Below are 25,050 nucleotides of genomic sequence, written 5' to 3'. Positions count from 1 at the left end.
GGTGGGGGGATTGCTGGATTCCACATGCTAGCCAGTGCAGGAGCCAGACTGAGACCTGAGACTGTCTGTTTAGCTCCTGGGGTCCTCACACTTCTCAGCCAGCACCAGGGGTTTGGGGAGGGACAACGTGAGACGAAGTGGGCACATAGGAAAAGAACAATATGGAGCTTCTAAGAAAAAATTAACGTTAGGAATGGATCTGAGCTTTTGATGTCTAAATTGTACCTCGGAGTTGATTTTTGTGGAAAAAGGTTTGAGGGTTAGACTGCATGTAAGAGAGGGCTGCAGAGAGCTTCTGACCTGGGAGCTAAGTGTTGTGTCTGTGTGTGTACACCTTTGTGTGGGATGAGGTACACGTGTCTATAGGCGTGTGAGGGTGCCAGCCCTCGTGACACAGGGATGTCTGATGTCTGTGCCATCCTCTCTCTGCAGCTCGGGCCGCGCTGGTGAAGTCGCGAGACATGCACTGGTCTCTCCTAGCTCAGCGAGGCCAGAGGGACGTCAGCCTCAGCTCACTGCGCATGCTGATTGTGGCCGATGGCGCCAACCCATGTGAGTGAGTCTGTGTGGCTGGGGCATACCCCACACAGTGTCCCCTTCTGCAGACCAAAGTAGAACACACTGAGAAGCAAAATTGAGGCGTTTGCGCTGCCAGTGTCATATAGATACACATGTCCCATCATTTCTATGACACGGAACATCTTGTTGATTCACTGGTTTATCTCATGCATGTTTATTAGGCCACTAAATTTAAAAGCAATTTTAATATGCTTGATGAAAGGTACATGCCTTAATGAGAGTCATCTTTCTTAAGAAATTACCAGATTGTGCTGTGGCCTGGGGTTCCTGTTTCTCTTTGGGCCTATCCCCAGCCTCTTGCCCTTTGTCCTGGTGCACCCACATCCCTGGCTTCTGGCTTAACTTCTCCCACCAGGACCCAAGCTTTCTCCCTCCTGGTTTGCCTAGATGTTCCCCACGTCCTCCCGGGAGGAGCTCCCTGTGGCTGCTGCCTGAGCGCGTAGGACCTCCTGCATGCGGTGGTCCCAGTGAGCACCTAGGACCTCCTGCGCGCAGTGGTCCCAGTGAGCACCTAGGACCTCCTGCGCGCGGTGGTCCGAGTGGGAACTGCTTTGTCAAGGCAGCAGGTGTGAGCTCAGGGGCCCAGGACTGTCCAGGGTCAGACTCAGTACCTCCTCTGGGGAAGCCTCAGGTGATGCTGGTCACACAGGGGCTCCTGTTGCAGCACATACCTGTTGACCAGGTATTAGGGGTTTTGTCGTTTGTTAACCTGCATCGTTGTCTCTGCATTGGAGACTACCCTGGATCAGAAGCTGACGTTTCATCTTATCCCCTCTCCAGTGTGACCAACACCCCTGTGTCCCCCATCTCTTGGGAGAGCACCCCACCTTTAGCACCCCCAGAGCCTCTCATTCTCTTGGTCCACACCCAAGCCAGGCAGGGCTTGCTTCTGGATTCTGCAGTGCTGCTCAGGTCTCTGCGTCTCCACTCCATGCCCACCGCTGCTTTGTGGTCCACACGGTGGAGTTGGAGTGTGCGTCTCCCCTCCAGTGTCTCTTCCCGTGGCACTCCCCGTCGCCGCACTTGATCCTAGCAGTGCTGTGCGGCCAGTCTACCGCTGCATGCAGCGCCCTCCTGTCCCTAGGGACGCCCCTTCTGCCCTTTGGAGCACCAGACCATTCGTGGCTGACTTCCTTTAAAGACACCATCTCCCTTGAAGAGCATGAAGTCTGAGGGCGCCTGTGAAGGGACCCCTTCCTTCTGCTGATGCAGCCCGGTGGTTCCGATGGCTGCAGGCTGTGCTGACTTGAGCATGTGCAGCCACCAGCCGTGGCCTGGTACACCCCTAAGAGCATGTGCTCCTTTTGAGTCAGTGGCCAGCCACCCCCTCCATGCTGGCCCGCAGTTAGTGCTGGTGTTCCACTCTTGTTGCTCTGTGCAGGGTCGATCTCCTCCTGTGACGCCTTCCTCAACGTCTTCCAGTCCAGAGGTTTGAGGCCGGAGGTCATCTGTCCTTGCGCCAGTTCTCCTGAGGCGCTGACTGTCGCCATCCGCAGGTAACCTCATTCCTTGCTATGTCTCGTGAGCACTTAGTTGAGTCCTCTGCATACAGCTGAGTTACCCTGGAGCTGTGCCTTGCCTGTTAGGATCCAGGCCCATTTGTATGGCAGCACCTTGGTGCCTGGCTCCCCACTTTTTGCCAGCTTGGGTTTGCGTGGGGAATTGGGTAGCAAGACTGGGCCATACTCTGGATTCTTGCAGAATGCCGGCTCGCGATTTTCCTAAGTTCTTCCTAAATTAGAAAGGCCTTGTCATCTCATCTGTAGCTGTAGTAAACATTACAACCTAGGAACTCTTTCTTACTCTGAGGCAGTTGTCGGTCAGCCGTGGAGTCTGTGGGAACCATTGACCTTCCTGGAGAAGCGCCCGGCCTGGTGCTTAGTGCCCGGCCACCCACCTCCCGGGAGGCCTGTGCTGCTCTTGTGGAGGTTTTCCTCATGTCACCTCTCTCAGCCTGGAGGGCACGTTGAGCCTGCAGACTGCCCTGAGTGTCCTTGTGTGTGGGTGCGGGCTTGGCCCTTCCTGTGCTCCTCACCCCCCTCCTGAGGTTTCCTTTCCCCTCATCTCACCTGCCCCACCCCCAGCTCCATCCTGGAGGCAGAACTCACTGTGCTCACAGCTGAGGTGTCTTAGCCTCAGTTGTAATCTTGTGTTAGCGTCATATATTCATAAATGGTATGTATTTCCACACATGAAAGTAATCTTAAGTTTTTATAAGTCACCCTCACTTGGCCAGGCATGGTGGCTCACGCCTGTAATCCCAGCACTTTGGGAGGCCACGGCGGGTGGATCACCTTAGGTTAGGAGTTCGAGACCAGCCTGGCCAACATAGTGAAACCCCATCTCTACTGAAAATACAAAAAATTAGCCAGGCGTGGTGGTGGGCGCCTACAGTCCTGGCTACTCGGGAGGCTGAGGCAGGAGAATCGCTTGAACCAGGGAGGTGGAGGTTGCAGTGAGCCAAGATGGCGCCATTGCACTCTAGCCTGGGCAACAAGAGTGAAACTCCATCTCAAAAAAAAAAAAAAAAAGTAACCCTAACTTTTTAATCACTTAACATTAAAAAAAAACTATTGTCGCCTACAAACTATAAATTATTCTTCATTCTTTTGTTCTGTGGTGATTTGTTTTGTGCAGCTGTATAATTTTTTTCTTATTGGAGGAAACACATTTGTTGCTCAGGGTTCCAGTTACTATTGTGTATCACAAACAACAACAGTCATTTTATTGTCTCTCATGCTTTCTGGGGGCCAGGAGCTTAGGAAGGCCTCTGCCAGGTGGTTCTGGCTTGCAGGAGATGGTGTTTGGACAGGAGCGGTGAGGGGCTGAGACAGCCTTGTGTGTGTACCGTCTCATGCCCCCACCTGGTCTCAGAGTGGGCTGCTCTGGGCTTTCTTGCAGTGCAGTGGCCTCAACACAGTCATTCTGTTTGCCTGGCCTTGCAGGGCTCCAGCCAAGTGTCCCAAGACACTCGGGTAGAAGCTGAATTGACGGTTTTGGCCTGCATTAGAAGTCACATGGCATCACTGCCACTGTCGTCACAGGCCCTTTTCCCACTGAGTGGAGTGTTGACGTCACATTGCAGAGGGGCATGTAGTTTGGAGACATTGCAGCATCTTTAGAACATGCGTTTCTCACAAGTCTGTAACATGGAGCAGTGGCTTTGGTGCAGAATCATGCTGCAGGCAAGGTGGCCCCACTTCCCTGGAATTTTATCCCCCTAGTCAGTTAACCCCATGGTGGTTTTATTTTCTAGGCCACCTGATCTGGGAGGACCACCTCCAAGAAAAGCGGTCCTGTCAATGAATGGTCTAAGTTATGGTGTTATCAGAGTGGATACTGAAGAAAAGTTGTCAGTCCTTACTGTTCAGGACGTTGGTCAGGTGATGCCTGGAGGTAAGGGACATAACCAGAGTGGGTCTTTGTCCATGACTGATTGACGTAACAAAAAGGGGTTTGTTTTGTTTTGTTTTGAGATGGAGTCTCGCTCTGTCACCAGGCTGGCGTGCGGTGGTGCGATCTTGGCCCACTGCAACCTCCACCTCCCAGGCGATTCTCTTGCCTCAGCCTCTTATAAATGCTCCAGGCTTCATAGTAGTGCTCTAGAAGCAAGCATGCAAGTAAAAGATTTTTCAAGAATGTTTTTCAATGTAAATTGGAATTTTACTTTGTAAAATATTTGCTCAGTTTTTTCCCTCGCTTTGTGTTAAGTTTAAAGATAAGCTAAAACATAAAGATGTGTGTATGCCCTGTGCAGCTCACTTACAGTTCTTTGATGTTTGGAAAGATGGTGATAATAGCTCACTGCGTTCCAGGCACAGGCTTCATACTTCACAAGTGTTGAAGCATTTAACCCCATGACAACCATGTAAAGTGGGCAACTCTGAGGAAAATGGTAATGTTTGTGAATAACTTGATAATTAGGTTATCTAAGTAAGTTGTAGCAAGCATGTATCATGGTAGAAGCCTCATGGAAGCTTCCCAGAAATTCCTCCTATGTCAGAAAGTCCTATGTGAACTGTTCTGCAGAAGTCGACTCTGTAGGCCTGACCATCATGTTAGATGTTGGAGGTTTTCCTTGCCAGCCTGAGGCAGAATCTGGCCTGGCCCTGGTGATAGTCGAGTGGAGACACTGTCACATGGTCTGAGGCTGCCCTCCTTGTAGCCACCCCACAGCTACTTCAGCTTTCCTGCCCCCCTGTGATGGCCCTTCTGGGGTTCATGGGCAGCTGTCTGGGCCCCTTTTGGTGACTTCTAGAGGCAGGGCCCCATCTCTCGGTGCAGTCTCCGCCTTTCCAGTGCGGCCCTGACTGTGTTAGGGGTTGCAGGCACTGCGAGAGGCTCAGCATCCTGGCCCTTGTGCCTGCAACTCTGCCTCCTGCAGGCGGCTGTGCTGACGGGCTGTGGCTGCTCAGACCCTGTCTGTGGGTGGTGCTGGCAGCCCAGCCATCTCTAACCTGGAGCTTGGGGCCAGCTGGTGCCTGATCCCTGTGTGTGCACAGATGCTGGGTCCTCACTGAATAAGACTGAAGCGTTTCAGCCTATGTTTCTGGCTCTACTTTTTATTCATATGAATAGCATCATTTTCTTCCTGTAATTCTTCTCAGAAATAGAACAGTCTTTCACAGTGCTTGAACCTGTGGGTAAAACATTTTCACACATAGCAATCATTGGGGTGTCACTTATTTACGTTATGGGGAAAATACAGGTAACTGTTTAAACTTCCCTGGAAAATCATGATGAGGTTGTGATTCTGAATGAATCTAAGGAACATCTGTAGTTGTGCGTGTTTTATTTGTAAAATGTGGATTAGGACATGACATGCGTGCGCAGCGCTCCCCCAGGCATGCACGCAGCACACCCCCTTCCCCAGGCGTGTACATAGCACTCCCCCAGACATGAACTCAGCGCACCCCCTCCCCCAGGCGTGCACACAGCACTTCCCCAGGCATACATGCAGCACTTCCCCAGGTGGACCTCTGTTTCCCATGACCCTCCACAGCCCCCAGGCTGTGCCGCTTGTTGTGGCACTGAGCCCCATGGTGAATCCTACGGGTGATTTGTCTTCAGCAGTTTTTTGATCTGCCCTGTGGAGGCCTGTAGCATTTGTGTTCACTATGGTATCAAGTGTGTTGTGGTGCTTTGTGGCTTTTTGTGACCTTGCTTAGTCTCTGTGTGCTTGTAAGTGTTGTGTGGCACTGACGGCCGCCTGGATGGCCGCCTGGAAGCACAGACAAGCACCACCTTCCATATCAGCCAAGCACGGCTGCATTCTCTCTGCGAAGTCTTTTATCTGATTTGTGGCAAGAGGCAGCAAATACCTGGTTGTCTCTTTCTTTCTTTTTACTGTCTTTGAAGCTGAGAATACATTAGAAAAAACTCAAGAAGAGGCACAGGAAGGACAGTTCCTAGCTGACCCAATGGGTTAATTGATTGCTAAGTAACCAAGTTTTGTTGAATGGACCATTGCCCATTCGTTTGTGCGTCTCATGCTTTTGTGTGAGGCTATTTCTGGAGGCCTTTCTGTGGCAGAGCTGGGGACTAGGCAGACGAGATCCCTTGCGGGAGGGGAAGGCAGCAGGTCGCTGAGAGTTGGGTGGGGTGCACTTAAGTAAAAACAGAACTGGGTGATGGGGCTGTGGGAGGAGTCACGCTGAGGCCTGAGACATCCGTGCTCCATGAAAAGGCGCATATGTGCAAATTGACCCCCAAATGCGGAAAGAGCCGAGAAACTGAAGGAGGCAGAAGGATCGTGTCAGTAAAGGGTGGTTCATTGGGGAACTTAACAGATAGAATCCTGGTCTTGAGTGGCTGCAAGACAGGTAGATGTCTGCGCTGCAGCCCTCCGGACCCAGGGCCTTTCTCTTGGGGAAAAGCATCTGCGCTGTGGAAAGAATGTGCACGTGGCTGAGGGAGCGCCCTGGGCCTCATAGCCTGTGGTGTGTGCAGAAGCATCAAGGTCGTTTTGGAGGTTAGGGAGAACTTAGTAGGTGTTTCTCCATGAAGATGTCTTAGAGGCACTCCTGGACTTAAGATTAGTCTGGAGTCGCCTGGTGGATTAGCATTAAAATAAAGTTACTAGAAAGGGGGCAGGCATGGGCAGAGTTCTGTCAGGCTCTGGAGAGGAGCTGGTGTCCCAGGCTCGTGTGGTGGTGATGGTCAGGAGCCAGGGCCGGCAGCACCCCCCGTGGACCCGAGGGAGCAGTATGACAAGAGGAGGCACAGGGTTTATTTATCATAGTAGAGGAAATATTTTGTCAGCCCGGGCTTATTACATGAAGGATGTGTTGTACTTTCTGGTCACCTTACATTGATTATAAAAAATATTACATATAAAATATGAAGACTTACAGCTAGGTTGCATGTGTATCATCCGTATCATAAAACTCCTTATAAGAAGATGCTGTGTATATAACATCCTGTTTCCGTAACTGCACATACAGCAGCAAGGAGATCTTTGTGAATGATCCATTTAAACACGTTCTTTATTATGTTGAGTTTTTTTCTCATTTTAGCTAATGTATGTGTTGTGAAGTTAGAAGGTACCCCTTATCTTTGTAAAACTGACGAAGTGGGAGAAATATGCGTCAATTCCAGTGCAACTGGCACAGCCTACTACGGATTGCTTGGAATCACGAAGAATGTGTTTGAGGTTTGTCCCTTTTCCTGACTTTCATGTTGAAGTTAAGTTCTGTGAGCACTCATGGGGCCCCAGGTGTGCTGGGTGCTGGGGGATTGCAGAGGCTGCGGGGATGGTCTTTCTCCACACAGGCCCTGCTGGGGCTGTTGGCACATGGCCTGCACACTCTTGTGTGTCCTCCCAGAGTGAGGGCAGGGCCAGGACCAGGCACGCTGTGGAGAGCTGGGAGTCAGCGTGCTTCCCACAGTCCTGCATGGGAGAAGGGCGTGTGGGTGCAGCCTAGTGGCCGATAGGAAGGCACTCACCGTGGCCCCAGGGAAACCACCCCTCTGCTGCGTTTGCATTGTTGTGATGTGAGTTGTTCAAGACAAGTCTAGTGAGGTCAGGGGAGGCCAGGCACCCAGAGCAGCGGTAAAAGGGATGCTTGTGTCCTGCCTCAGGAGGCCTGCCCAGGAGATGGAGCAGCCAGGCCAGAGAAACTGGGCCTATGCAGGGCCAGCCTCCTTTTTCCCCCGACTGGCAGGTGTACACATGGTGCTGCGTCTTCTGCTGCCTGCTGGGTCTTTTTTCCCCCGGCCAGCAGGCGTGCACATGGTGCTGAGTCTCCTGCCGCCTGCTGGGTCTTTTTGGTCAGTTGGTTGGGGCCACAGCCTGATCGTGCCCCTCTCCACTCTGTGCAGGCAGTTCCGGTCACCGCAGGAGGAGCACCCGTCTTTGACAGGCCATTCACCAGGACAGGCCTGCTGGGCTTCATCGGGCCTGTGAGTATGTCCTCCTGTACCAGGACTGGCAGTCAGAGAAGGTAGGGGGTGTGGCTAAGGGACACCTCGCTGCAGTCCTGCCCTTGTCCCAGCCATTCCTGACCTCCCATGTGGCCTTGGTCGGTTGTGCTGACCTCCCTGCCCATCAACCCTACCTGTGTGCAGGGCCGTCCACACCTCCAAGACCAGTGCACAGTCCTGCACACAGGCCCAAGTCGGGAGTCCCTGGGGTGGATGAGGATGTTTTGCTTTTTGTATGGATGGCACGTTCGAGAGTATTCATTATATCATTCTTTACCATTTTGGATGTCTAAACTATTTAAAAATAAATACTTCTATTTGTAACATCTTGGTCCAGTGTTTCTCTCAACTGGGCAATTTTGCCCCTTCCCTCCCAGGGGAATTCTGGCAACTTCTGAAGACATTTTTGCTAGTCACAACTCAGGGAAGGGGAGTGCTCCTGGCGTCTAGTGAGTACCTAGAGGCCAGAGATGCTGCTCAGAGCCCAACATTAGCCCAGGACAGCACCTGAGATGGTATTGTCAGCCCAGAAGGTCACTGGTGCCGGGTTTGGGACCCCACCCTTAGCTCAGCAGTTTTCAGTCCTTCGCAAACTCTACCCACAACTTGTTTCCCACTTGTGATCCTTTCCCTTCCTGATGCTGCCCCAGCAGCCCCCATTCCTTCCACACAGTCTGCTCCTCTTCCAAGCCTGGCTTGTCACAGGGCCTGCATTGCAGGTTGGGTCTGTGGGGCGTTGACCTGTCTGCAAGGCGCTCGAGGCTCCTGTGCTGTTGGCCCCTTCTTGGGGGGCCTGACCATGGTCCTGGCGCATCCAGCTTCTGCTCTTGTGGGTGGAGTCCTAACCCACACCCTTTCCTTCAGGACAACCTGGTCTTCATCGTGGGCAAACTGGACGGGCTGATGGTCACTGGAGTTCGCAGACACAATGCAGATGACGTTGTGGCCACCGCGCTGGCCGTGGAGCCCATGAAGTTTGTCTACAGAGGCAGGTGATGCGCTGCGGACCCCTGTGCTGGGAGTAGATTCCTTCCATTTACAGCTCGGGAAGTCTTCTACAGTAGATGGAAAGCCCAGCAAATTTGAATTCACAAAGCCTAAAAGTTGTTGTACATCAGAAAACTCCTAAAGTAAAAGGAAAATAAGAGTTCCTTCAATTCCTCAAGAAAATAAGGTTTTGATGCACAATTTTGGGCAAAGGCTCAAGGGGACAAATCAGAGAGGGAAGAATTGAGTAAGCCTAAGGAGAAGTGGGTCTAAGTTCCTAATAACCTTGGAATGTGAATTAAAACAGAAAAGTGTCATTTTCTCTGCAAGACACACAGCACCCTACATTGCCTCTGGAATAAAAATCAACTCAACTTTTCTACATGTGTAAAGCAAGGACCTTAGAGATTCTCTTGAGCAAATAAATAGACATCTGGGCCTATGCCCCTGGGCACCGGGGCCAGGAAGAGAATTTCGCTCCTTCTGCTCCCAAGCTCTTTGTCTGGGAGGAAGCTCTTCCCCTAACTGGTCCACTCAACCAGCCGCCTTTTTAAATTTTATTTTTCTCAAGGGGTTGCCTTTTTTTTTTTTAATGGCAGGGTCTCACTCTATCGCCCACGCAGGCTGGAGTGCAGGAGCATGATCCTAACTCACTAGAGCCTCCAGCTCCCAGGCTTCAAGCAATCCTCTTACCACAGCCTCCTGAGTAGCTGGGACCACAGGCATGCACCCCACACCTGACTAATTTTTTAATATTTTTGTAGAGATAGGGTCTCACTATGTTGCTCAAGCTGTTTTCGAACTCCTGGGCTCAAGCAATCCTCCCTCCTTGGCCTCCCAAAGTGCTGAGATTACAAGTGTCAGCCAATGTGCCTGGCCAAGGGTGTGCCTTTTGTTACTCAAACTAAGGTACTTGGGAGCCAGGCCAGACCCTGCCTTTGAGCAGCCCTTAAAGCAATCACAAGGGGATTCTGCAAAGTGGTGTGTCATCATGGTTAGTCTTGAGGAAAAAGCCCAGAGGATGGACAACAGAGAAGGTGGGAGATTGCTCAGGGGACCGGGAAGGGCAGGCTGTGCTCATGCGTGTGTGCGCACATGTGTGTGTGTACATGTATGTGTGCGCGTGTGTGCAGGGGGAGGGGGAGGGTGGCACAACCAGGGTCGTGACCTGCCCCTCACGGCAGAAATGGGGGACACGTTGGGCAGGTGTCCTTAGGGATAACATCAAGTAGCCCAAACCCTGCTTTGAGGTGGAACAGGGAGACCACCCCCTCACAGGGCCACCTGTACCTGATGGTACCTGGAGATGAAGCCCCCGTCCCCCAAGCAGGATCCTGATGAGGCGAGGCAAGCCTGAGTGAATAACTGGGGCCTGGGTGACTGCATCTGCAGGCAGAATAGCCTCCCTGTCCCGACTAGGGAAGAGCTGAGGAATACAGGAACTTGGAAATGGAACCACAACCAGTTGAGAGCATATGTGCCATTGGAAGAAGAGCAATAGAAGATTTGCAACATGAAATAAGATCAAGAAATGCTAACAAAGTAATTGTTCAAAGAACACAGTAGATGGAATACATAGAATGGATACAGCTAGAGAACAAGTTGAGAAGGTGGAAAGTCAGATTAGGGAACTACTCTGGAAGTAAAATAGGAACTTTAAAGGAACTATTAAGAGAGATGGGAGAGAAGGGCTAGTGTCCAGATAGCAAACTCAGGGAGAAGGAATGCATGGAGTGGAGCAGGGATTGTCTGAGGAAGCAGGTGGTTGGGGTTCTCTGGACTGGGAAATGGTCCACAGAGGGCCCCATGGCATGTTGAGCTTATCTGTATTCTCACCATGGACCACACAAAAGCCAAGCAAAACACGTCAGACTTCCCCACAGTGGAACTGGCACAAGATAACAGTGCACCCAATTTATCCAAATTGTTACTTAATTTTGCAGTTGTAATAAAAAATATTTTCAATCATGTAAATTTCAGAAGTTTTGACACATAAAGGTCCATACTGAAAACAGTTTTGGTCAAGATACTAAGAGAAATAAATTCAGGAAGTGCTGTAAGATGTATGAGAGTAAGGAGAACTCAATACTAGGTGAGGTCTGTTGTATAAATTGTGTGTGTGTGTGTGTGTGTGTGTGTACACACCAGTCAAGTCAAAGGAAAGGACAAGAGACAGTATATCCATAATATCCCAGAGTCAGAATGGTGTAGATACCCTAACATGATGGGTTTGGTGGGGAGAACATCTTCTTATTTTATAAAGGAAAAGACAGAGATATCAACTCAAAGTCTAAAAGAAGGAAAAGGCAACACAGAACAAAGGAGGACATGTTGAAATTTTTAAGATAGTAAAAACACGTCTAAATATACTAACCTCTATAAATGTGAATAGATTAGTAAAAGAGAGATGCAATCTGTTGGATTAAAATATAATTAATAGAACTTTAGACAAATATTTGTGCACAAGGAAATTTACATCAGATTAAGGAATTTTTTCTTGTAAAAATATGTGTCTCTGGGGCTGTTTTGCTTTGTCCTGAAGTCCTCTCTGTTTTTTGTGACTTGAGATACATTTCAACCATCCTCAAGGAGATTAGAATGATGAGTTACTTTATGAATTTGCAGCAGATAGCCCCATTTGATAGACTGCATTTTAAATATTAGGACAGCCTGCCTCTTCCATTGTGCGGGTGAGAATGCATCTGTGTCTTGTCTGGCCTCTTGCCGTGTGGCCATTTCCATGTCTCATCCCTCAGGATCGCTGTGTTCTCTGTGACCGTGCTGCATGATGACCGGATCGTCCTGGTGGCTGAGCAGCGGCCGGATGCCTCGGAGGAGGACAGCTTCCAGTGGATGAGCCGTGTGCTGCAGGTGGGCACCCGGCATAGCCTATGGTTGGGTGAATCTCCCAAGCTGGCACCCCCACTCCTCTCCAAGCGCCGAGTGCTTGGCTTGTTCCGCCCTGTCCTCCTTGCTTCCAGCTTGTTTATCTGCATTTTTCATCGCAAACTGACAAATTATAGCTGTTTGTGTTTATGGGGTATGAAGTGATGTTATAATTTATGAATACTATATGGAATAATTAATATATCCATCACCTTAATTTTTTTTTTCTGATGAGAACATTTGAAATGCACCCTCATAGTGATTTTGAGATGTACATTATTTATGGTATTCGCCAGTCTGTGCAATGCATCTCAAAGAAAAAACTTTCCTCCTCCTGTCTAATTGAGGCTTTGTGCCCTTTCCCCATCGTCTCCTCGTTGCCCCATCCCTCAGCCTCTGGTCTCAGATTTATGGACATGTGCACACGAATACAGTGTGTGTCCCCTTTCTGAGTTAAATGGTGGAAAACTGCACACACTCCTCTTCATGTTGTTTCCTCATTCAACAAAATGTCCAGAGGGCACCATTTCCTGGCCTGGGGACAGGTCCACAGAGGGGATGTTCATGGCCCCCGCCCAGCATCTCCCCAGCCTCAAGTTGGGGGCCTGTGCCAAACAGGGTCCTTCCCTTTCAGGCCATCGATAGCATCCACCAGGTGGGCGTGTACTGTCTGGCTCTGGTTCCTGCCAACACCTTGCCCAAGGCTCCCCTCGGAGGGATTCACATTTCTGAAACCAAACAGCGCTTTCTGGAAGGGACACTGCACCCGTGCAATGTGCTGATGTGCCCTCACACCTGTGTTACCAACCTCCCCAAACCTCGCCAGAAACCACCAGGTTAGTTGGACCTAACAACAGGATGCTGTCTAGTCTTGACATTGGTAGCAGCCGTGTTTGTGGTTAGGGTGCAGCCCTGCTAGACCCTCTAGTGAAAACAGGTTTGTTCTGGGGCTGGGGTCAAGAGCCAGAGCAAGTGTACACCCCAGAATGATGCCACCTCCTGCGAACCAGCCACGCATGGGGCAACTTAACCACATCACCTCATGGTGGTTTCCACCTGCCTGTTAGGAACCAATTTTAATGATAAACTGAAGGATGGCATCTTAGCTTTGCATGACTAGGAGATGGCTCCCTAGGACTAGAAATGATGCCCAGGATCATACTGGAGCTTAAAGTCAAAAGTGCCTCTGTGGCCGTGCTGTGGCATAAGCCATACCTGTCCCCAGGAGCCAGCTGCCTGCCTCGGCCCTGGGACCTGCCACAGACACTGGGTTGATGGGACCTTGGAAATCTCTCAGCAAATGGCCAACTTTCCTTCCCTCATTTTATACATTTAAAAGCTAATTTTAGAGTCTGGTTTAACTTTAATGCAATTTTTCGTTTCTTTGGTCATATTGATTTCCAGTACATGCCAAAGTTTTTTTGTTAATTATTGAACACATATCACTAAATACACTAAACATATTTCCTGATTTATACATAAAGTACAGTAAAGCAAAATATGTTAAGCATTTTGGTGTGACTGAGGCCAAATCATATCCTCAGAGATATGTCATGTAGTAAACTTCTCGATATGGTGTGGTTTATGTTTGAGAGAGAGATTCTCTTTGTCACTTAGCATAAACCTTGTAGCTGGCTTTCTGAGTATTTGTGTCTCAGCAGAAAAGTTAAATGCCTCATTCAAGTATGTTTTCAAAATAAAAATTGTAACGGAAATAAAGTCACGTGGTGATTATATATGAGAAGTTACCAGCTTCTCATTCAGAATCCCCCCATTTCTAGAGGTTGGACCAGCCTCCATGATCGTGGGGAACCTGGTTGCTGGGAAGAGAATTGCTCAGGCTTCTGGGAGAGAGCTTGCCCACCTGGAGGACAGTGACCAGGCACGGAAGGTGACAGGCCTGTTCCGGGGACGGGTGGACGGGTGTCCATGCCCCGGAGGTGCCAGTGACCAAGTCGCCCCCTCGTGCAGTTCCTGTTCCTGGCTGACGTGCTGCAGTGGCGTGCCCACACCACTCCTGACCACCCGCTGTTCTTGCTGCTGAACGCCAAGGTGAGGCAGTGTTGCACCCACAGGGATTGGAAACACCCGGGAGCTGGTGGAGCCCTTTGCTTGTCTAGTTCCTGATGCCAGTGTCCTGGTTCTTTTCATGGTTAGAGAGTAGTGTGCCTATGGACTCAGCCCCCTTGTCTGGTGCAGTTCTCTCTGCCTGCCCTTTCCTTTGTAGGTCCCTTGTTTTCCACACGTTTCACACAGTAGTATTTCTACTGATTTTGTGTTTAGCAGGAAAATTTTCATCAGCTCAAGTTTTTAAAATTAAAAACAGTATACATGTAAATATTCCTAAGTTTGTGAGCTAAAAGGAAATGTTTATTTTGGAAAAAATTAGCCATTTAGAATTTCTACATATGGTTACAACTTTTAAATAACAACTGTTGCTTCCTGTCCTGCTCCTGCTGCTTATTTGGAAATTCTCATGTGTTCCAAGTCCCTGTTGTGTGCATTCCACAATGCTAGGAGCATTCCAGAAGTCAAGAAGGGGAAACTGTAATCTTCATATTCAGGTTGTGGGCAGGAATGCAAAATGTGGAAACACAGAAAGTTAAATAATTTAAAAACCCTGCAAGACTCCCTGTCAATGCACCATACAAGCTGTAAGAACTCTTTTTTTTTTTTTTTTTTTTTTTTGAGACGGAGTCTTGCTGTGTCTCCTAGGCTGGAGTGCAGTGGCGTGATCTCGGCTCACTGCAAGCTCTGCCTCCCGGGTTCACGCCATTCTCCCGCCTCAGCCTCCCGAGTAGCTGAGACTACAGGCGCCCGCCACCACGCCCGGCTAGTTTTTTGTATTTTTAGTAGAGACGGGGTTTCACCGTGTTAGCCAGGATAGTCTCGATCTCCTGACCTCGTGATCCACCTGCCTCGGCCTCCCAAAGTGCTGGGATTACAGGCTTGAGCCACCGCGCCCGGCCACAAGCTGTAAGAACTCTTAAGCTTTGGTGTCATAAAGAGTAGGTCACTGTGGCTTAGAATATGCTGTTCTAGCTTTTGGTGCTGCTCATTCGAATTCAAAAAATACTTAATGATGCCTACAATGTGCACAGTACACGGTAATAAGATTGAAAGGACTCCTCCTCTCAGGAGGTTTAAAATCAGTCTTTCCTGCCGGAAAACACGGTCCGTAAGGGAGAGACTTTGTTTTTCTGGTGTACTGGACGCATCTAGAACCATGCCCAGTAAACATTTATTTTATGATTGATCAAGTTCTAAAGCCTGCAAGCCAGCCAGTGATTTACCATTGACCAAGGTAAAATCAGCTTATGGGGAGAACCTCAATATCAATACAGTGGAGAGATGTGACCTGGAGTGCTGGGGAGGGGCTTTGGATGGAACTGTGTAGCAGGGACTGTGAAGCAATGATGCCCAGTGGCTCAAGGCAGGAAAGGAGGCCAGTGTGGTGGGGGCCAGGTTTACCCAGGGAGGAGATGCAGATAAGGCTGGGGTCACTGGGTTTTCCATAAGGATGCCATGGGATCCCGGGCCTTGGGGGCTTTGAGTCCCAGTCCAGTTCTCAGGTTCTGTCCTGATGGGGCCCTGACTCTATGGACTGGCAAAGCTCCCGGGATTTGGACTCTCAGGATCGGCCCAGCCCTTGTGTCTGGGCACAGCACATAAGTGCGTCCACTGGTCTCTCTCTTCCACTGCCTTCTGTCAGTAGAAGCCACCAGTCAAGAAGCAGGGAGTTTGATGTTACACTGGTCTGCTCTGGAGTTCTATATTCATTAGACTGAATTGCGCTTTTTATCCTCTTAAGAAGGACTAAAAAAGCTGTGAGGCCTGGCATGGGATCAGGGAGGATGAGTTTCCTGAGCAGAGAGGTAGGGTTACAAGGTATTTCTGTTTGCACTGAACTGGTCACATGGCCCCAGTGCCCCTCCACAGAGAGACAGGGTGAATGAAGGAGCTGGTGCGGTCAGTCCTAGAGGAGACGCACGGACACTCTGAGAAAGCCGGCTGAAGATGACACAGGCCCAGGCTCAGTGCAGGTGACCTGTGGGCTTGCCAAATAGTACAGTTCAGGGATGTTTGCTTATCACTTATTATTTATTTATAACGGTGGTGTATGGAATATTTTATTGAAAAGGCCAGGAAGGTCTTCTTTAGCCATGTGTTTCTGGCTCAGACCTGGGTGAATGGAGTGCCCGCATCGCTCCCTCTTAGCTGGACCACACAGGAGATGCTTGTGTGCCTGTCCCTTCACTGCTAGTGAGAGAGTACAGATGGTGAGAAAAGACACCAGTCGTGGGCCATGTGTGGTGGCTCATGCCTGTAATCCCAGCACTTTGAGAGGCTGAGGTGGGCAGATCACTTGAGGTCAGGAGTTGGAGACCAGCCTGGCCAACATGGTGAAACCCCATCTCTACCAAAAAAAGACACCAGCCACACGCCTAGGACTGACACATTGTCATTATCATGGGTCCTAATCACAAGGGGTCGTGTGCAGGGCGTGCAGGCGATGTGCACGCACATCTGCGAACAGCCCGCCTGCATGCACCAGCACACAGATGAGCTCAAAGATCGCTTTCCCAGGGCACCGTCACAAGCACTGCAACCTGTGTCCAGCTGCACAAAAGGGCTGAGAGAGTGGCTGCGGCTCTGATGGAGAAGGGAAGACTGAGTGTTGGGGACCATGTGGCTCTAGTCTACCCACCAGGTGGGCTCACTGTGGGTCTGTGCGCCTGCAGCTCTTCGTAAGCAGCCCCCTACCCTAAGCAGCACCCAGACATTCCCTCCCCGAAGCATCTTCCAAAACTAAGCTCAGCCCCTCCTCTCTGCATGTGTCTACCTCCTCAGCTCAGCTACCCCTCTGGAAACCTGAGAGTCACCCATGCCCTCCCCAGCACCACCTCCTCTCCTCTCTTGCAGGAACAGTGAACAGAGGCTGGTGGGAGCCTCTTGCGACCGGCCTCCTCACAGCCAGTCCTTGTCTCCACAGGGGTGGACCTCATCGCCGCGTTCTATGGCTGCTTGTACTGTGGCTGCGTGCCCGTCACTGTGCGGCCCCCGCACCCTCAGAACCTTGGCACCACACTGCCCACCGTCAAGATGATCGTGGAGGTGCGCCTACCTGGCCCGCGGGTCAGGGTCTGTGAGTGGGAGGCTGCAAGGCTACCCTCCGCTGCCCCCTTTTCTGGGCAGTTCGAGAGGCCCCTCCCACCCACCCTTGGCCCCTCGCCATGCAGGTCAGCAAGTCTGCATGCGTCCTCACCACGCAGGCCGTCACACGGCTGCTTAGGTCCAAGGAGGCTGCTGCCGCCGTGGACATCAGGACCTGGCCCACCATCCTAGACACAGGTGCGTGCCCTCACACTGCCCAGGACCAGTCCCTTTTCCTTTCTGTATTGTAGGGGTGGTGTTGCCTGGCTGCCGTCCAAAAACACACGAGGCAAGAGCAGTCCTGGCAGGAGCCTGGCTGACAGCAGGGGGGACCCTGTCCCATGTGTAAACCTGCGCTCCACTCAGCCCACAGCAGCCGCACCCAGTCCCAAGTGGTGTGGAGCACAGCCTTGCCCCTCTCACCCGCCTCCTGCTGGCATGGGGGCTGGCAGCTCTCTGAGGCTTTCTGCAAATGCTTTGGGGACACAGCTCCCACCGCATGCCACCACTCCAGCATCCCTGTCCCCATCATTGGTGAATGCTGTCATGCCCCAGGAAATGCTGAGGACCAGCAGGGCGAGGGTCAGAAACCCCCCTGGCTCCCCTCTGCCATGGACCTGTCTCAGCCTGGGCTGGATGGGGCTGGGCCGGGGCTGGGCCAGGGCAGCTGGTGTAGGGGAGGGAAGGCTCAGAGCTGAACAGCCGGCCAGGGCCCCAAAGCCTCATGGGCTTGCCTCAGGGGGAGCGGTGCCTGCCCTGCTGAGCCTGTGCCCAGTTGCATCCCGGGAGGCAGTGGTGTCTGGCTCATGGGGCCACGAGAACTTGATGAAGCACGCAGAACCCAGAGCCCGTCCATGGCTATTTTTGCTGTGGTCAGGACTCTGGGCTCATCTGGGCTCTGCCATAGGCTCTGTGGCCTTTGGCAAGTCCCCAGTCCTCTAATCTTTCCTACTGGTCAGTGACGTGATGCCGCCTCTCCTCGCCCTGCCCTGTCCCCCATTTCCACAGGCTCAGTGTGGTCTTGGTGGGACCGGGTAGCGTTTCCATGAAGAATGAAATACGCTTTCCTGAGCACACGCAGCCTGCATGGTCACGGCCCCACTGCTGTCTGAGCTCACTCTCTGCAGGACTCCCAAGGACAAATCATGTGTCGCCTCTTGCCTGTGAAAGCCCAGAGCGTTCAGAATACATGCGGGAATGCTAATGTTGGTGTCTCCTGTTTAACAGATGACATCCCGAAAAAGAAGGTAGCGAGCATTTTCAGGCCCCCCTCCCCCGATGTCCTTGCATACTTGGACTTCAGCGTGTCAACCACTGGGATACTAGCGGGGGTGAAGGTAGGTCCTCTGAAATCCTGTTTGCCTCAACCCCTAGAAATCAGGAGGAGTGGACAGAAAGGATGTCAGATACAGGTTTAAACCGGCAGGTCCTTATACAAAGCACAAGGCAATAATATTGCTTCTTAAGATTGGTGTTAAACACCAGTAAAGCCTAAAATGTGATAAGCCTGAGAGTAATGCATTTTCTGATGCATTATGGTCATGTCTAAACTTTCTGATCTATGACTAACTGGCTTCCAGGAACTGGTGGCTTTGAAGAATCTCTTACCTTGCTGGGAGCCAACAGCTCGGTTAACATTTTTCAGGCTGGGCGCGGTGGCTCACGCCTGTAATCCCGGCACTTTGGGAGGCCGAGGCGGGTGGATCACGAGATCAAGAGGTGGAGACCATCCTGGCCAATGTAGTGAAACCCCATCTGTACTAAAAATACAAAAAATTAGCTGGGCATGGTGGCGGGCGTCTGTAATCCCAGATACTCAGGAGGCTGAGGCAGGAGAATTGCTTGAACCTGGGAGGCAGAGTTTGCAGTGAGCCGAGATTGTGCCATTGCACTTCAGCCTGGGGCGACAGAACAAGACTCTGCCTCAAAAAAAAAAAAAAATTTTTTTTAAATTCAATATCCTGAAATTTTGTTTCTAAGATTTTTAGTGTACCATTTCTTGGGTATTATTTAGGTTATATGGGGATTTGAGCCAACCGTCTTTTAAGGAAATAAATATGATGTTCGGTAGTCTAGCCATGTGGACAGCAGACGCTGCCATCCACCCTCTCTCCTCGTGCACATCACTGAATTTCATTTCCCCCTTTTTTTTTTTTTTTTGAACTTTATTTTATTCCCGAGATGTCTCACGCGGCCACAAGCGCCTTATGCCGCTCCATAAAGCTGCAGTGTGAGCTGTACCCCTCGCGGCAGATCGCCATCTGCCTCGACCCCTACTGTGGCCTTGGCTTTGCCCTGTGGTGTCTGTGCAGGTGAGTGCAGGGCCCCTGCCGCCTGCCAGGTTGGAGCAGCTCGTGTGGCTCTTAGGAACCTTGGCCTTCTAAGGCACCTTTTCTGAGTGTTCAGGAAGCCGATGAGACGTGTGTGAGTGGATTTGTTTGGGGATGAAGTGGGTTGGAGTCTGAGTCTGAAATTGAGTGAAAATACAGTTTTCATTAAATACACTATCCATTATCAGTACTTGGGAAGAATCTGTTTGATTCCTTCAAACACTAGAAAGTAGTGATCCATCTCTGTAAGTGAGTGCCTCTGGAGCATTGTCCCTGGATACTCTCCAAGTGTTTGGAGCAGAGCTCAGGACCCCGTGCCTGCCATCCCCCAACGTTCACCCCATGGCATGTTTTCCACCAAACTCCCCTACTTGGCATCAGAACAGAATCATGCCACTGTCGTGGCTGGAAAAGAAGTGTCCTTGAGGAAGGGAAGAGTGGAGTGCCCGGTGGGCAGGTGGAGCCTCACGAGCCTTCCTTCTCGCAGTGTCTACTCGGGACACCAATCAGTGCTGGTGCCCCCGCTGGAGCTGGAGAGCAATGTGTCCCTGTGGCTGTCAGCCGTCAGCCAGTACAAGGCCCGCGTCACCTTCTGCTCCTACTCTGTGATGGAGATGTGCACCAAGGGCCTGGGCGCACAGACGGGTGTCCTCAGGGTGAGTGCCCAGACCCGGGCTTCTGAGTGTGCTGTAGACCACAGCCCTGGGAAGTTTAAAAACAACAAAACAAAACAAGACTCCCAAGGCCCCTCCCTGCAGTTGGAAGAAGTAGAGAAAAACCTTTCCCACTACGGGCCCTGTGTACACATCCCTCCTCCACGGCTCACCTGTCTCTGCAGCTCCACACCCCGAAGGAGAGGCGGGTGTGGGAGTAGGGCAGGGTCCCTGCGAGATGGCAGGGTGGAGGTCTGGCTGTGTGGGAGGGCAGGTGTGGGATGCAGGTCAGATGGAATCCTCTAGCGCGTCCACACTTAGGATTCTATGGGACAGACACAGCCTGCAGAGAGGAGGTTGGTGTCCAGCTCCACCTCTGTGTGCCCACTCGGAGATTTCCCAAGACAGTGCCCAGGGCCCTGGCAACTCACGGGGCTGTGGCTGTGGCCTGACTGCTCCCCCCTCCCGCAGATGAAGGGGGTGAACCTGTCATGTGTGCGCACATGCATGGTGGTCGCCGAGGAGCGGCCCAGGATTGCGCTGACCCAGTCCTTCTCCAAGCTCTTCAAGGACCTGGGCCTGCCGGCCCGCGCCGTAAGCACCACGTTCGGGTGCAGGGTCAACGTGGCCATCTGCCTCCAGGTGAGGCGCTGGGGCCTGTGGTTCTCGAAAGCTGGCTGTTGGCAGCGTGGAGACCAAGCTTCCCAGCTGTTAATGTGCAATTTTGTGCCTGCCTGATCTCTTTCTCCTTCTCTGAGCCTTTGATGTTTCATTTCCACGTAATATTTTAGCTTCAAGAGTTTTATTTTTAAAGATATTCTATTCTAGTTGAACAAAGGCTTATTTGGAAAAAAACACAAATTGTTTTTGAACAGTGACTAATATCTTACCTGTAAGACTCTCTAAGTTAGATATAATACACAGCTAAGTTCTTAAAACAAGATTGAACTTACTGTTTTAAGATATCTAGCAATATTAAATTGAAACATTAATAAATGTAATTTGTATTGACTCATTCATTTTTGAAACCTTGAAATGTCTTATTAAAAGGAAGCACCAAGTTTCAGGCCAGGAGTGGTGGCTCATGCCTATAATCCCAGCACTTTGGGAGGCCGAGACAGGCAGATCACCTGAGGTCAGGAATTCGAGACCAGCCTGGACAATATGATGAGACCCCATCTCTACTAAAAATACAAAAATTAGCTGGCTGGTGGTGTGTGCCTGTGGTCCCGGCTACTTGGGAGGTTGACGCACTAGAATCGCTTGAACCTGGGAAGAGGAGGTTGTAGTGAGCCGAGATCTCACCACTGCACTCCAGCCTGGGTGACAGAGCGAGACCCTGTCTCAGAAAAAAAAAAAAAAGCACCAAGTTTCAGAGATTAAAGAGCTCATGGCAATTCTGTTTACTGCTTCCTCAGATAGCTACAGCTATTTCTCAGATTTTGTACTAGTATCTTAATTTCCTTTCTTTCTAAAAACATCTTAAAACCAAATAGCTTTTTAGATAACCCTACATATTGAATACCTTATTCACCCACATCGTACAAAAATAGCTGGAAGGAAATGGCACCTGTCCATGCCAGAGCAGGGCTGAGTGCGGGCCTGTCTCTGTTTCCAAAGTGTTTGCTTGGCCTTGTGCCTCCCCGTCACAGTGGCAGTACATGCAGGGCAGGGTGGCGGCTCTGCTCACACCCTCTTCCCCACAAAAAGACCCCTGACCACTCAAGCCTCACACGCCTGTCACACAGCAGAGATCGGGCCTTTTGTGAGCTCGCTTCCTGCTGTAGGCTGTGGCTGAGCGTGGGTGCCGGCCTGTGTGTTAGTGGCTCTGCGTCTGCAAGCCTGGGGCCTCCTTGCTAGACGTCGGAAGGGTGTGGACGCCACATGTGATTGCAGAAATGAAGTTAATGGATGTTCACGTTTGCTCTTTAAGATACAGAGGTGGGTTTTGCTCTCTCTTTCCCTGTGTTTCTCATGTGGCTGCTGCTTCTGTGTGTGTTTCCTGTGGCTGTCTCCTCCCTGTCTCACTCTGCTGCCTCCTTGGCCTCTGTCAGCCCAACAGGCTGGGAAAGCTGGCTGAGCAGGTATGACCTTGACCTTGACCTTGTTGGTGCCTCTGTGCTTCCCCCTCCCACGAGTTCATGTGACTTTCTCGTGAATTCTAGACAAACATGTTTCTTTTGCTGTCTTACTTTGTTCACAGTGGATATTACTTGACATATTACAAAAGCTCCCTTGTAACCAAATTTAAAAGTAAAACTATTTTCAAAAAATGTTAATGCTCATAGTATTGCCTTGGGAGGAAGGGCTCTGTTTAAATTCAGTGCAGAGGTGTTTAATTCCAGTGCAGACATAGTTTATGTTGTCTGGGATCTTTAAGGGTGATGTTGATCAGCGTACTCATTTAATTTGATGTTCCTTATTGAATAAAATGACACATAATGTCCGTTAGTCGGGATTAATGTTAACTGTAAGGTTCAGAAAGGAAAGGAGTAGAAAGGTGAAGGCTGCCGTCCATCTCACCTGGGTGAGTCTCGGCTGCAAGCAGTCCCCAGTAGAATTAGACTGGTTGGTGAGAGGCCAGGCCCTGCCTGACAGCGTGGTGGAAATGCCCCTCAAATCCTAATGGTGTTTTCATCACAGCAGGAGACCAGTGGGAATAGAAAGTTGTTAGAGCTGAAATGTAAAGTGGCATGATTTGGTGTTTTCGGAGTCATTGACTCTTTCAATATTATCAAGCTCTGTGGATGTCTGGATGGAAAGCACCAGCCTGCCTGGGGGACCTCGAACCCCGAGGCAGACTTGCTGCAGGGAGCAGAGCGGCTCCCTTCTTGGGTGTCCCCGGGGGCCAGGGAGGAGCTGCCATGCAGCTGTGCCTGTGCAAACAAGATGAAAGTGAGGCCCCTGAACAGAAGTTCCTCTGCTGCTCTCCTTCCAGGGCACAGCTGGCCCAGACCCCACAACCGTCTACGTGGACATGCGGGCACTGCGCCATGACAGGTAATGTTCCCAGCCTGCCTGGGCCCCATTCATACCCAGCGGCAAAGTAGTGCGGACCAGCTCTGCGCTGACTGTGCACCCCTGGGACCCAGGCATTAGAGGACAGCTGGGCCAAGTCAGGCCTACCCGGGCACCTGGATAGGCACATGAGAGGACAGCTGGCTACACTGGGCCATCTGCACCAAGAGGAAAAGGAGAGCTGTGAGCCTCCTCTTCCCAGGGGAGCTCAGTGTCTGTCTCTGTGCGCCCGCGTCCCCAGGGCTGCAGTTAACATCCCTTTATCTGTCACACGGCCAGGAATAAGAGTGACCCCTGTGACATTTGGTTTTTTAGAGGGATAGGGACAGACAGAAGACAAGTAATCCGTCTACTGGCAAGAACATTTCTTACCTGATGCTGTCATAGAATCTGACTTAGTTTTCATCTTGATAACCGATGGTGGTGCATACAGCGTGTGCTTGCTGGTCTGTGGTCAGGTGTGTATCAGGGCCTCTCCCAGCTTTGAAGCTCAGATCCCAGTCCTGGGTTCTCAAGTATGGCCACACTGTAGCTTGATGTAAACACTAGGTTTAGCTTACTGGGTGCCAGGGGCCTGCTGGGTTCAAGGAGGACCTAAAAGAAATGTAGAGTGAGCTGCTGTGAGCACATGGGGTGGGTCGTGAGTGCATGAGGGTGGCAGCACTTGGGACCACAGCGTGGTTGGGGTGTCCCTGCCATTCATGGCAGGTGTGCTGTGGAAAGGTTGACATCCTGGCTGTTGTCAGCAGACCCTCAGAGTGATCATTTCCAACCTCATGATCTGCCCTTTTAGACATACCTGTGTAGTGAATTACATACTGAAATTGTTCCCTTGATTTTTAGGGTACGTTTGGTAGAACGGGGTTCTCCGCACAGCCTGCCATTGATGGAGTCTGGAAAGGTAGTGGAAACCAAGACGTGTGCATTCTGAGTCGTGTCTGAGACGTCCGTCTGAAGCATCACCCCGTGGAGGGTGCTGGGGGCTGTGGCTCAGATGAACACGGGCTGACTTCTGGTTGGGGGGGGGGCTTGGCTGCTGCAGAAGCCTCCTTCCCTGCTTTGTGACTGGGATATAGAATCACTTAATTACGTCTTTAAACACACGTCTGAGCTCAAAGCCAAGAAAGGGAGAACTTCAGGTACAGGAATAAAGAGCTCCCACTGGGTGGGTGGCAGGCCTCAGGCCTCCGGGGCAGGGCCATGGAGGCAGGGTCCGGCCCACCTACACATCAGTGGAGTGGCCCTGACCCTAAATTGGAGATGGCAAAATCTCATGCCCTAGTTTAGGGTGTCAGCAGGGAAGAGGCCCCCAGAGCCTGTAGAGGATCTGGGGGATCCTGAGATGGCCTGAGGAGTCCCAGGAAAAAACTGAGATGCTGCAAGGGGTCAGCAGACATAGGCACAGAACAGCATCCTCTGAATGGTTCAAAGGAAGGAGGTTTGAACCTCCTTTGGTTCAGGAAAGGTTCAAAGGAAGGAGGAAAAGCCACACAGCCCAGGAAGGCGGCATGAAGAGTATGCCAGGCTTGATGTGAGTGGGCAGCTGCTGCACATCCAGCAGGGGCCGCGGGGGCCCTGGTGCCTTCACAACCCCAGAGACCAGAGAATGAGATTGGCCACCCTGACTCCGTTCATTGCCGTGGCCACAGCCACCTGTGGGGAGTCAGAGACGGGCCCAGAGAGGGACCCAGCCAAGCCACGTGATGTCCAGCACACAGACTCCTGCAGGGCAGCAGGGGTGAGACTGGGGACAGAAGGCACAGCTGCTGTGAGGGTCTCGAGGTGGGAGCTACTGGGAGGACGGTGGGACTGGGCTGAGTGTGGGGAGCAGGAGTGAGTGAGTGAGTGAACTCACATGCAGGTGCAGGGGCTTGAAAAGCTCCCATCCCATGTCCCCTGTGACAGTCACTTTAGGAAGTAGACCAGCCGAGAGTGGAGTTGGGTGAACTTAGTGGACAGCACATCTGTGGGAGCCGGGGCTGCTGCATGTCCTCCCTTCTCTGAGCACAGGGACATGTGAG

The 25,050-nt window shown here is 51.2% G+C and overlaps 1 protein-coding gene across 19 annotated transcripts in view; it reads left to right on the top strand.

Annotated features, from left to right (window-relative positions):
* Positions 1-25,050, top strand: part of DIP2A (disco interacting protein 2 homolog A) — a 110,378-nt gene that overhangs the window by 77,954 nt on the left and 7,374 nt on the right. For 8 of the 19 annotated variants that reach the window (XR_013414726.1, XR_013414725.1, XM_077995282.1 and 5 more), the window contains 19 exons: positions 433-552; positions 1,961-2,075; positions 3,836-3,975; positions 7,095-7,231; positions 7,900-7,980; positions 8,866-8,993; positions 11,745-11,859; positions 12,509-12,710; positions 13,656-13,765; positions 13,846-13,926; positions 16,462-16,585; positions 16,868-16,989; positions 17,115-17,226; positions 18,256-18,365; positions 19,210-19,340; positions 19,846-20,014; positions 20,483-20,653; positions 22,950-23,011; positions 23,873-23,930. Coding sequence is in view for 17 of the 19 variants with exons in the window: in XM_077995282.1 (XP_077851408.1) it covers positions 433-552; positions 1,961-2,075; positions 3,836-3,975; positions 7,095-7,231; positions 7,900-7,980; positions 8,866-8,993; positions 11,745-11,859; positions 12,509-12,710; positions 13,656-13,765; positions 13,846-13,926; positions 16,462-16,585; positions 16,868-16,989; positions 17,115-17,226; positions 18,256-18,365; positions 19,210-19,340; positions 19,846-20,014; positions 20,483-20,653; positions 22,950-23,011; positions 23,873-23,930 (2,288 nt within the window). In the remaining 2 variants the exon portion in view is untranslated. Of the gene's footprint in view, positions 1-432; positions 553-1,960; positions 2,076-3,835; positions 3,976-7,094; positions 7,236-7,899; positions 7,981-8,865; positions 9,172-11,744; positions 11,860-12,508; positions 12,711-13,655; positions 13,766-13,845; positions 13,927-16,461; positions 16,586-16,867; positions 16,990-17,114; positions 17,227-18,255; positions 18,366-19,209; positions 19,341-19,845; positions 20,015-20,482; positions 20,654-22,065; positions 22,096-22,949; positions 23,012-23,872; positions 23,931-25,050 lie in introns of those variants that run through there. The other 11 variants (XM_077995281.1, XM_077995277.1, XM_077995275.1 and 8 more) reach the window with 7 other exon arrangements.

Source organism: Macaca mulatta, chromosome 3 (genome assembly GCF_049350105.2).
Source record: "Macaca mulatta isolate MMU2019108-1 chromosome 3, T2T-MMU8v2.0, whole genome shotgun sequence".
Classification (NCBI taxonomy): domain Eukaryota; kingdom Metazoa; phylum Chordata; class Mammalia; order Primates; family Cercopithecidae; genus Macaca; species Macaca mulatta.
The sequence above is the reverse complement of the archived record's forward strand: the minus strand, read 5'-3'. Positions and strand labels throughout refer to the sequence as shown.